At 46.1% G+C, this 12,850-nt stretch overlaps 1 protein-coding gene across 2 annotated transcripts; it reads right to left on the minus strand.

The window, feature by feature from the left end:
- Positions 1-4,469: 4,469 nt before the first annotated feature.
- Positions 4,470-12,850, minus strand: Defb123 (defensin beta 123). 2 transcript variants are annotated; one of them, XM_036183363.1, is made up of 2 exons: positions 12,793-12,850; positions 4,470-4,615 (listed from the first exon to the last, which is right to left on the minus strand). In XM_036183363.1, exons 1-2 carry the CDS (start codon positions 12,848-12,850, stop codon positions 4,470-4,472), a joined length of 204 nt encoding a protein of 67 aa, XP_036039256.1. The 2 variants fall into 2 exon arrangements, with proteins under 2 accessions (XP_036039256.1, XP_036039257.1); XM_036183364.1 differs by having other exon boundaries at positions 4,470-4,610; positions 12,788-12,850.

Below are 12,850 nucleotides of genomic sequence, written 5' to 3' on the forward strand. Positions count from 1 at the left end.
CTGCACGGGACATGAGACCTGATTGCTCCTTTGATCTTCATTCTCTGTGTGTGTGTGTGTGAGCAGAGGTGTGTGCAGGTGCATGAATGTGTACATACCTGTGGAGGTCAGAGGTCACCCCCAGATGTCATTCCTTAGGAGCTGTCCACCTGGTGGTTTGAGACAGACTGACGCTTGTGTTTCAATAAGACAAGCTTGTGTGGGTTTTCACTGTTGTGTTTCACTATGACAGGCCTGTGTGGGTTTATGACAGGCCTGTGTGGGTTTTCACTGTTGTGTTTCAGGCTTGTGTGGGTTTTCACTGTTGTGTTTCACTATGACAGGCCTGTGTGGGTTTTCACTGTTGTGTTTCAGGCTTGTGTGGGTTTTCACTGTTGTGTTTCAGGCTTGTGTGGGTTTTCACTGTTGTGTTTCACTATGACAGGCCTGTGTGGGTTTTCACTGTCTTGCTGGTTTGTCCTTCACTGAACTCTAGATCAATCAGTAGGTCGACGCCGTTCTCTTTGTCATCTTTTCAGAACATCTTTCTCTCCCCTGTTATCTCTCCTTCCGGGCTGTGCTTAAATGCACAATTGCTTGGCTGTGCTTACCTTCACTCCCTTTCTCTCAGGCCTGATTTGTATATTTTCTATCAGCCTGGCACTAATTCTTCCGTTGCACATCCAGTGCGCTCGTAAGCACTGCAGTCCTTTAGACTGTGATCTGGTTTAGAACACCTAGTTTGTGCTGTGGATATCGCTCTGTGTAAATAAAGTTCTGATTGGCCAGTGGCCAGGCAGGAAGTATAGGCGGGACAAGAGAGAAGAGAATTCTGGGAAGTAGAAGGCTGGGGGGAGACACCACCAGCCGCCGCCATGAGAAGCAACATGTAAAGACACTGGTAAGCCACAAGCCATGTGGCAAAGTATAGATAAGCAGAAATGGGTTAATTTAAGATAGAAAAGGTAGATAACAAGCAGCCTGCCATGGCCATACAGTTTGTAAGCAATATAAGTTTTTGTGTGCTTTCTTGGTTGGGTCTGAGCAACTGTGGGACTGGAGGGTAAGAGAGATTTGTCCTGACTGGGCCAGGCAGGAAACTCTAGCTACAAATGGCGTCCAACGTGTTGGCAAGAGTTTCCACCTAAAACCTGAGAAAAAAGATTCTAAGACGGAGCTAAAAACAGCTTCCTAATTGTCTCAAGTTAGTGGCAGCCTGCTGGTTTGAGCTACTATGGCGGGTTCCTGGCCTGTGTGTCTGACCTGCAGTGTGGCGGGAATGAGGAATCTATAAGCGACACTTTACTCTGCTGCGTGGTGGATTTAGCCTTTGCTAGTTAAAAAAAAAAAAAAAAAAAAAAAAGATTTCTGGGCTATACACTGCTTTGATAGAACTGCTTCTGATAGTTGATGGTACACATGGCTCCAGACACAGAGCTGGCAGTAAACTGTCCCACCGCCATGTTGGGAAGCTGAGGTGGGTGGAGCCAGCAGCCACAGCGGCGTTTCAGTCTTACAAAGATGGATATTACACAGAGAATCTGGTTTGTCTTGTCTTTGGGATTTTTAACTGCAAAAAAAAAGATTTGATCGTAAAAGCTGTTGAGTTAAATAAATATGTAAATTTTAAAGGTACCTTGACTTCAAAATTTGGATATAAGGATATGTTGCTTTGGAAAGGAGTCTCTGCTTTTGTTTTCACAGAAAGCCAGAGGCTGTGGATTTGTTCCAGATTAAGATATACCAGGTTTGATCAGCCAAGACCACCTGAAAGGTCTCCGATGACACCATGGCCCAGATGATCTGACATCCAGAATGGTTTCAAGGCAACTGGCTCAGAGGTTCACCCTAATGGACTACTCTATAATCCTAAAATTTTCTTTGTATCCCCATAAGATACAGCGCCCCCCTCCAGCAGGAAGTAGTAAGAGAAACTACGCCCACATTCCCAAAATTATCAAGCTGGCTTTGGAGATGGAATTGGCTCACTCCTTCTCTAAACCCAGACATAATGCTAAAAGAAAAGGTTAAGAGATTCTTATGTCCCAAATCAAAAGAGCCCTCTGGTGTGGGACAGAGAAAAACCAATATTTTTCTTTAAAGCAAGTTGATTATAAATGTGATCTCTTTCTAAAGAAAAGAAAGGGGATATGATATAGATATAATAGGATGAAAGGGTAGATTAATGAACTTACTTCTAAAGAGCAACAACTTGTTTAAAATGTTTTACATTGGTATAGATTTTAGTCTATTGATACAAACTTAAAGTTAATTTTGTTATACTATGTATATATTTCTACTCGTGTTTAAGGTATTATGTTTGTATAGCTCATTTAAATTGTAATGGATAATTAAAAATAGATTAATAATTAGTCATCTATGATAATCATACTCTTATCCATGTTAGTTAAGTCTTCTAGGTATACATAGAGATATTTCAGACATAGGTAATCTCCAAATACTTCAAAGACCTACAGAATATGGCATTTAAAATACTTTAAAAATTTAGACTTTCTGGACAGTGAGACATATCTGCTCCTGGCAGCACCGTTTTACTTCAGAGAGGAGGATGGGCATTGAAGACACTTCATATCTTATCTTCACCTTGGCAAAAATAGCCATTTGGGCAAGAAACTGTTCTTGCCTGGACTGCTTGATCGACTGGACATGCAGGACCCATAGAAAGGTGACCACTAAACTTTGCTTGACAAAATGGTCCTTCAGGTTCCTGCTTCACAGAGGAAACTGCCAGACATTCTACAGGACACTGAGAGAAGTGACCGAGAGACTCTAGCCCTGTGGGCTAAAGACAAATGCCCCAACATTACAAAGGAACATTAGGTGACTGTTCAGGCTGCCAGCTGTCTCTGTCTACCCTGCAAGACTCCCGAAAGTTGCTTGCATCCTTCTCCCGGTTCTCAGGTACTATTATATCCTTCTGAGGTCTTTGATGTGGTTGAAGGCTAGATAGTTATAATTTCCTCAGTTATGATAAAAGATAAGTTAGATATAAAACCTTAGACTCACAAATATAAGATAGATAGGATATCTTCTTTAATGTTGTAACTGTAATTCTTGCTTGATAATTGTTTTGTTATATGTAATTGTACTATGTAAAAGTTAAAACCTTCCTTTAAAAAAAAGAAAAGGGGAAGTGCTGTGGATATCGCTCTGTGTAAATAAAGTTCTGATTGGCCAGTGGCCAGGCAGGAAGTATAGGCGGGACAAGAGAGAAGAGAATTCTGGGAAGTAGAAGGCTGGAGAGAGACACCACCAGCCGCCGCCATGAGAAGCAACATGTAAAGACACTGGTAAGCCACAAGGCATGTGGCAAAGTATAGATAGGCAGAAATGGGTTAATTTAAGATAGAAAAGGTAGATAACAAGCAGCCTGCCATGGCCATACAGTTTGTAAGCAATATAAGTTTTTGTGTGCTTTCTTGGTTGGGTCTGAGCAACTGTGGGACTGGCGGGTAAGAGAGATTTGTCCTGACTGGGCCAGGCAGGAAACTCTAGCTACAAGTTTGTCTTTGGGGTTCCTTTTGAGGATGATGTATCAATATGTGGCAACCCCTAGTGAATCACAGCTCCCCCATTCATGTCCTGTGGCCCTTTCCCACAATGATCTTGGGTCCATCGTCGGTGGTGCTATCCCCGGACTTCCACTGTTTTCCTTGGGCCCTATAAGAAAGCAGGCTGAGCAAGCCAGTAAGCAGCACCCCTCCATGGCCTCTGCATCACTTCCTCCCTCCAGGTCTCTTCCCTGCTGAGTTCCTGTCCTGACTTCTTTGATGAGGAACTGTGATATGGAAGTATAAACAGAATACACCCTTTCCTCTCCGGCTTGCTCTTTGGTCATGGTGTTTCATCACAGCAACAGGAAGTCTAACTAAGAGAGCATTTAAAGTACTGTATAGACATATCTTCCCCTTGGGACTGGCATAGTTTCTTCTATTAGGCAGTTGAATATGCTTAGTAATATACTTCTGCAAATCAAGGCAATAGAGTATACTTATGTCTTATCCAAGGAAGGGCTCAGGATTTAAAAATAATGTTTTTTGAGGTCACAGAGGCTATTAATATCAAGATAATTAAAATAAGATCATTTGTATGAAGGCAGTGGGATTATTGAGAACTGATTAAATCAACCTTTGAAAATGATTATGCCTTAAGCCTTCTACCTAAACAATTTTAGAAACACAAATGTATGTAGGCACATTCCTGTTAGCTGCCCAACTGCTATTTCATCCTATGCCTCCTGGGTTTGAGAAAATACCACTAATTCACCCATGAGAGACAGAGATGTCACATTGTTACTATGATGGTGATTATTATAGTTTTGACTTCCCACACCTGAAAATTGCTAGTGTAGATGAGCAGGCCACACAGGGGTCAGCCAGGTGCGTTTATTGACTGAGCTCAAGAATCCAGGAGCTCAACCCAAGACAACTTTGCCAGCTGCATCCTGCAGGCTTCAGGCTTCCGGGCACTTAAAATATCCAGGGCTTTGGCTTCGGTTGGTATTTGGGCTTCACGCAGCACATCTTCCCGTTGGTGCAGTAGACGTAGACACTCTCCTTCCTGGAGCATCGGTGACGGCACTTGCCATGGAGGTTCCAGCATTTCTGAGCCTCACCTGGTACCAGGAAGAGAGAAAGGAGGTCGTGTCACCCTAAGAGGAAGGTAGCTCCAGCCGGAGGAGCCGGCACAGGTGGGAGAAGCTCTCTGCTTCCCCTTTGACCTTCCCACTTCGGTTACTTCCCCCGACCCCCTTTTTTTTCTACCTTTCTTTGACTGTGAATCTAGACTAAATGACAAATGATGGATCTTTGAAAATCTGCTTTTAAAGGACTGCTGCAGTCAGCCTGGGTTAATTGAAACTCTGTCTAAAAAACTCCAAACCAAGAAAGAAACACCACACCAAGAGAGGAGCAACAGTCCTGATGCTCCCAAGAGGATGCGGCGGCACTGAACCACTGCTCTGGAAGGAAGGGAACAGAGAGGAATTCCAACCAGAGGCTGTGCAGGGTGTCAGCGCTTCTCTATGGAGTGGCACCTCTGCTTGGTTTATGGATGCCTGTGTCCCTTAGATGAATGAAGTCTTTAAGCTCTATTTGAACCACAGGTTTCCTCTCGACAAGTCTGAATGAGTTCCAGACATGGAGAAGGGAAAGGGAAGCCTTTGGAGAGGAGACATAGCATCCCAGCTTCTACACCCTCAGCATTCGCCTTGTCCTCTCTGGGTGTTCCCACATGCCCATCTCTCACCAAGGAAAAGGAATAACAGCAAACACTTGCAAGGATGTGAGGCAGAAGGAACCCTGTGCACTGCTGGTGGGAATGCAAACCTGTGCAGCTGTCATGGAAATCACTAAGAGGCTCCTCAGCAGGCTGAAACAGGAACGACCACAGTACCCAGATGTACTGTCCCTGAATGTACTCGGGGCCTTTACAGCAGACTGTGCTATCAGAGATGCTTGCATATCTGTGTATATTGCTGCACATTCACTATAACCAAGACAGGGAGCAAGTCTAGGTGTCCACCAACAGATGAGTAAAGCCAATGAGGTCCATATGCACAGCGGATTATATTCAGTGGTAAGAAGAATGATGTCATGACGTTCAGGAAAATGGATGGAGCTGGAGATTATTATGATATATGGACTCATTGCCTCTTTCATGTATGGAATCTAGACTTAAATGTATACATACAGATATACATGCCATGAAAGTACTAAGTGTATACAAGCTATGAAGGTAAAAGGGGACTGTGAAAGGAGAAGATGTCTAGAGATGGGAACGGGGACAGGAGAGAGTCATGGAATACACAGACACAAAAGTGAAGGAAGGACTCTGGGGGGAGGAAGAGGAGCAGCTGGAGGGCAGAGGAGAAAACAGGGCATAAAGCGGGAGGAGAGACACAAATATGATACATATGCGTGAAGGTGCCACAGTGAGACCTGTTACTTTGTAGGCCAGCTAAAAAATTAATAAAAAACAATTAAAAACTAACAGCAGCTATTTTAATCAGCATTAAAAACTTCAGATGGGGCTGAGAGGATCGAGAAAAGAAGAGCGAAAACAACATGTGCCTACACTGGGCAGGTCTCCAGAGGTCTCCCCTCTTGTCTTTGAATGCTCATCTGAACACATGTACGAGGAAACTGCCAAAGTCTTGGAAAGAATCACTGAAGAGAGCTGGGCAGACCTGTCCTCACAACTGGGAATGTCTGTGTGCTCACCTGCCAGAACAGAAAGGCTTTGTAAAGCCTGTAGCGTTTTGGGGGCCAGAAGGATGGCTCAGAGGTTAAGAGCACGTCTTGCTCTGTCAGAGGACCCAGGTTCAGTTCCCAGCACCCACATGGCAGCTCACAACAAACTGTAACTTCAATTCCAGGGGATCCAACAGCCTCCTCAGGTCTTTGCAAACACCAAATATACATATGGTGCACAGACATACACGCAGGTAAAATACACATGTGGTAAAAATAAATACAGAAACTCAGCCAGTCGGTGCAGAACACAGGTATCATTCCAGCACCCAGGAGGTGGAGACTGGAAGATGAGGAGGCAAGTCTCAGCTATATAGTAAGTTCCAAGGCAGCCCTGGGCTATACAAGACTAAATAAATAAATACGTAAAATTGAAAAAGCCTTTTTAAAAAGGTAAGTGAACTTGGAGACACAAAACAGAAACTACTCAAAATGAAGTACAGAGAAAGAATAAAGCCTCGCCCACCATGGAATGATAATAGCAGACCAACATATCAGCAGTGGAAACCAAAGGGATAAGAGGGAGAGACAGAGACAAGAAGAGTGTGGGAAGAAATGGCATCCGGAGAATCTCAAGTTGACAAAATCACAAGTAGCCAGAAACCTTAGTTTCCTGATATGACTCCCAAAAGTTATCCTCTGATGCCCACACCTGCCGTGGTCCATACATCTAGCACGGAAGTGGAAGGGGGTTGTGGGGAGTAGGAAGAAGACCAGCAGAAGCAGGTGGGGACCAGAGAGGGCAGGAGGGGGGTGTGGGAGTATGAGGCTGTGTGTGTGCTGTGGCATGCTGTTCTCGGAGAATAGCAGCCATTACTATATTTTCTCCCTTAAGAAAAATAGATTTATTTCTAGTTTGACTGAACTGGGTCAACAAAGACACCTTCTTTCTCCCTTTCCTGTGTTGATGTTACAATTTCATAGAAAAGATTCAATGACCGCCTAGGTATCTCCATGCTTTCTGAGATAAGCAGTCAGAATGGCGTGGGATCTCTTCCAGGGAGGCAATCAATAAGGATGAAGAAAAGAATGGAAGGGTTTGGGTGTGGTGTCACGGAATCTCTTCTGGGGAGGCAAGCTCCAGTGGTGGCCCTAGGGCTTCTGCCCAGAGGTGACTGAGGAAGTTAGAGTCTTTGGGGTTCACTGTTCTAGTGGTGTCGTAGCTGAAGAGAGCTATGCCCTGAACCTCTCCACTCTCCTCTTACGTATTTTCCAGGAAATGTTTCTGGATCTCTTTTTCAGGTCATGGACCCATGGTCTTCAGCAAGGACCAGCATGTGACAGGCCTGGCATCATAGTATTCTATTTATCAGGCAGCATAAACAGACTGAGGTTCAGGCCTTCCCAGGAACTGACCACTGGAAAATCAGGTGTGTGTAAGTGGTTGTCACTGGAAATCTATGCCATTACCGTATATATATATAATTTATTTATTTTTATTCCTTGTGTATGAAAGTTTTGCCTGCATGTATGTATGTGAACCACATGTGTGCAGTACCCAAGGAGGCCAGAAGAGGGCACAGGATTCCCTGGAACTGGAGTAATAAAGGATTGAGAGCCACCGTGTGGGTGCTGGGACTCCAACCCAGGTCCTTTGGAAGAGCAGGAAGCGCTCTTAACCGCTGAGGTATCTCTCCAGCCCACCATGCAGTGCACCTGTTTTGGGGTCACCTATATTCCTGTATGTAACCCCTCGCTCATGCTCCTATAATGTAAGCCCAGTAAACAGCTTGGTCCCCTAAGCTAGGCTTTGGTGGAATAACTTTGGTGTCTTGCTACTGCTCTATTTGGAATGAGTAGACATTTGTTTACATCATCTCAGGAAGTGTCCACACAGTGGGTGGGTACAAGCAAAGTACAATGATACACACCTGCAAAGATGTCAGAACAAACCCATTATTTTGTAGTAATTAAAGGTAATTGGTAAGGGCTGGAGATGCCGTTCAGAGGGACAGTAGTGTTGAGTACATATGAGGCCCGGGATACAATTCCCAGTGCAGCAAAGGCAACTACCATAAGATAGTTAAAGGCACATGAAAGCAATGCATCATGGGTTGACAGCCTGTGTAAATGTAAAGTCTGGTTGAGGGAATCGGGATGCTCACTGTTTTAAGGTTCCTGTACTCTCTGTGAATTGGCCTGTGAGCATCGAAGGCAGACCAAGAAGATACAGATGTCTGTTGTCAACCTCGGAGCCTTCTCAAGATGCAGGGACTGGGCAAGAGCAGTCTACAACCTCCTGTTACACGAGTGTGAACCCACCAGACCCCTTTGTTCATGAACAAAGGGTCAAAATGCTGAGAAACCTGGTGACTGACATTTTGTATCTAAAATTCTGGCCCCAAGGATGGAACATCCTAACCCAAGGAATTAGGTTTCCCAGTACAGAAAAGCAGCTTTGATCTCCACCGGGTGAGGAGCAGACGAGAAGTTTTATACAAAGTTCCCACTCTTGATCTGCCGCTCTTCTTCCCCCACTCTCTGGTTTTTTGTGTTTTTGCCGGGGTTGCGGGTTTGCAGGGGGCCTGGGGGGGAGGGTGGTGCGGCTGCTGACCTTGAACTGCTTCTCCTCCCAAGTGCTGGGACCACAAGGTGTCACCATACCTGGCTTCCTCCCTAATACTGCAACCCTTTAATACAGTTCCTCATGTTGTGCTCATGCCCCAACCATAACATTATTTCATTACTACTTCATAGCTGTAATTTTGCTACTGCTGTGAATTGTAATGTAAATATCTGATATCCGATCTGAAAAAGTCATGGCCCACAGATTGAGAACGTTCTTCATTGGGTGAGCTGTTGCCGACCTCACAGACCCTTGGGTATGAGTGTCCTTTGCAGCAGAGTGACATGTCTAACGTGTGAGATTGTAGGGCTGTGTGGGGAGTCTTCATAAAGACAGATTGACATCACACAGGGAGACTACCACAGTTACTAGGATATTTAAACTAAAGCTCATGAATCAAGAAGCCTCCCCTCACCAAGGATGGGGCAATTTGAGTTCAATAAGAGTAGCTAGGTGTGGTGGCAGCGCTCAGGAGGCAGAGGCAGGTAGATCTCTCTGAGTTTGAGGGCTACACGTCAGAGGAATACTGTGAATTCTCCCCTGAGTGTGTAATTAGTAAATCCTCATCATCAGAGGAAACAGGTCGGTGACCAGTTATTTCAAAAGGACTTGAGAAGACAGGATGAAGGTCAGAGAGGTATTAAAAGGTGTATTTTAAAAATAGGATGTCTGTCAGCCAGGGCTACACAGTGAGATCCTGTCTCAAAAGTAAGAACAAACAAAAGGGTGTCTAGGGATGTAACCTTGGCAATGAGTGTTTCATGAAGAAATGAACTGAGGACACTTAGGGAAGGAAGTGGGAGTGTGGGGGAAGTGTTTGGGTCTCAGCTGACTGAGCTGTGTGGTACAACAAGGGCCTGTACTTGGCAACATTTGCTAAGCAGCATATTTGTTTTCTGTATGCATGAGTCTGCCTCATTTTACAACAAAGAAAAGGAAAAATCTCATTAAAAATGAGATCTCATTTTTAAAGATTTATTTTTATTTTATGTGTGTGAGTGTTATTGTCTGCATGTATGTCTGAGTACCGCATGTGCACAGTGACTACAGAGACCAGAAGAGATGTTGATTCTTGGGAACTGGAGTTGCAGAAGGCTGTGAGCTGCCATGAGATCTCAATCTTTAGTTCAAGCATGTCAAGATGAACCTGTGTGTGTGTGTGTGTGTGTGTGTGTGTGTGTGTGTGTGTGTGTGTGATGAACACAGAGCCTAGAGAAGGACATGGGGTGTTCTCCTCTATCACTCTCCACCTTGTTACATTGAGATGGGGGTCTCACTGAGTTGGAAATTCACCATTTGGCTAGTCTGGCTGGCTAGTGAGTTCCTGGATCTGTCTCCACCTCCTAACACTGGGGTTATGTGCAGCCCTGTCTGACTCTTTAGTGAGAGCTGGGGATTCAAACTCAGTCCTCTTGCTTGCACAGGAAGTGTTCCTACCCACAGAAGCATCCCTTTTAGCCCATAAGCATTTTAAAATTACATTTGTTTGTGTATTTATTGCTCACACATGCCAAGGACAACTTGCCGGAGCCAGTCTTCTCCTGTCATGAGGGTCTTGGCACTTAAACTCAGGTTGGCAGCAAGTGCCTTGACCCAAAGAGTCATCTCCTTGACTCTGTTTTAAACATTTTTAAGTGATGTACGTTTCAGCCTCCTTTCATCATGAGACCCTTTGACTGTTAAAAAACAGAACGGAGTAGAGTTTTCTGTCCTGTGGGGCCCTGATAAACAACAGTTAGGATGACAGCGTCAGCTTGAATGAGTAAGAGTTGTTTCAGGTCGTAGCCAGACCATAATTTCAAGAACAAGAATTTACCAAGGAAAGTCCAGGACTGGGTAAAGCCTGGGTTGTTTACTCAAAGCCACCTCCCTGTGAGCTACAGGAGATGAAGGCTGAGGGTGACCGAGGTATTGATGACTTCCGCTCAAGGCCTCTTACCAGCACAACTCACAACAGGAAGTGGAAGAGAAACTCTTCTAAGAACTTCCTGGTGACCTAGGAGTTTAAATTCACTTGCAGCAGCGGCGGCGGCGGTGGCGGCATCAGGCTGCCTGAGAAACCCCACTAGCCCCGTGGGCCTGATGAGGCTCATTGGCATCCCAGGGACACTGTCTACTGTTCTGCCGCCAGAGGCCTGCTGGCTAAGAGACATTTGGGAAGTGGGAGATGAGCAGAGGTATCGCGGCAGGGAGAGAGATCCGCTAGAAACACCCAAGATGATTCTGAAGCAGCCCTCATCACCTCTGGCAGTTGCTAGGTCTTTTGGGAAAAGCTTTGCTTTTGCACCTCATCAAACTCCCAGGGAGGGGGTGAGGAACAGCAGAGAGAAGTAGTTTAACATCTCCCTCTCTCTCCTGTAGCAGAACATCCTTCCAGGAAGCCCCCACACTCTCCTGTGTGGTGGGGACAGGGAAAGGTGAGGAGTAGAGAGAGCTGTAAAGAGCAAGCACGGTGCAGAAGGCAGCAGGGGCGGGGGCGAGCACCTTAGAGGTGGATAGGAGAGCCGTCAAGGGTGCCTATCCACACCACCAGGTCCCCTGAGCCATAGCAACCCACTTTCTGGGTGTCACTGCCCTAAACATTCTACACGCCACGCTTCAGATATTGTTTTAACATCTTTGGGTCCTCCAGGAGAAAGCAAGGTCCCCACCACTTCCAGAATGGAGGTTCCTGGGAAAGTTCAGATGAATTACGGACAATGAGAAGCTAACTGCCCACCCCTCCTCCTTCAGACAGGGCCTCATTTATCCCCGGCTAGCCTCAAATTTACTAAGAAGCCCTTGAATCTCTGATCCTTCGGCTTCTCTCAGGTCCTAGGATTACAGTTCTGCACCACCATATCCAGTTTATGTGGTGCTGGGAATCAAAGGCTTTCTGTGTGCTAAGCAAGCACTCCATCAACTGAGTGGCAGCCCCAAATGTTAGTGTTTTCACACCTGCTATGACTCCACACAGGACGTCGTCACAGCATTAGAGAAATGAGCGAAGGAACCTCTGAACAGTGGTGAGGGCTGAGGGCTGATCAGAGTCAGACTGTGGTGAGCCATTTGCCAACTTGGGCCTTGGCTTTTCTTTCTCCCTTAGATGAGGCTGTTTCAGGGCCACAGGAGGGAACTGAAGCCAGATTGTTTAGAAAAATAGTATGTTCTGATTCGGGAAAGTTCGGCAGTCTGGGGTGGACAGAAGTTCTGCCAGGTGAGTGGAGGGGGCTGGTAGCTGGTGTGTGGGGTAGGAAGGACGGGGTGACCTCCAGCTAAGCTCTCCCATGGCCTTCACCTGGCATCCCAGGCAACTTCAGGCTGCTTCCTCACCCGTGGCTCCCATCACTCACCCCTGTGCTTTGGACTAGGTCCCCGTAGGTGGCAAGTTCTCTCTCACCTGGGTATGCTCACTTATGCTTATCCTGCACACTCTTCTGTCTCCATCTCTTCCTTCCCCCGCCTAATTTCAAGTCACGTCTCAGGACTCCAGTCACCCCAGGCTAGCTGGGCCCTGCGCATATGTACCCAGTTTCCTGACTTCCCTTTGTCACGGCTTTGGGTATAATGCAGTTTAACTGTGTCCGAGAGCCACACCATCTGCATCCATAATCCTAGCTCCAGCACAAGTATGGTACAGAGAGAGGCGCTACAAACTTGAGATTCTCATTCCCATTAAGGTGGCCATGGCTTTTCCTAAGCTTAGAACATCTCGGGGACTATTTTGCAAGACATCTGCTGTTGCCTTCTCCTCTCTGGCTACTTGTGCCCCCACACTGGCCCCTGGCCCAGCTTGGTAGAGCTGAGCATGGAGTGGGTGATGAATAAGATACTCAGGATGTTGTTGTTGGTACCTAAGTTCCGGCACCTGGCAAGGGCGCTGGGAATGGTGACATCTCCGCAGCCCTGGGCAGCGGGTCCTCCTTGCCCCTGGGTGTTCACTGACAAGGCCAGGGTCTCCCTCTCTGGCCCCTTCTCTGAGGAGATCTACATTACCTGGAGTGAGCTGGGACAAGAGCAGCAGTGCGGCCAAGGTCAACAGCAGGAGCTTCAT

This window comes from Onychomys torridus, chromosome 4, assembly GCF_903995425.1.
Source record: "Onychomys torridus chromosome 4, mOncTor1.1, whole genome shotgun sequence".
NCBI lineage: Eukaryota > Metazoa > Chordata > Mammalia > Rodentia > Cricetidae > Onychomys > Onychomys torridus.

Excerpts from the sequence above, each read along its gene's own strand:
- Defb123 (XM_036183363.1), bottom strand. The coding sequence starts at position 12,850 with ATGAAGCTCCTGCTGTTGACCTTGGCCGCACTGCTGCTCTTGTCCCAG. Across the intron at positions 4,616-12,792 it reads CTTGTCCCAGCTCACTCCAG|GTGAGGCTCAGAAATGCTGG; the intron begins GTAATGTAGATC and ends TCCTGGTACCAG.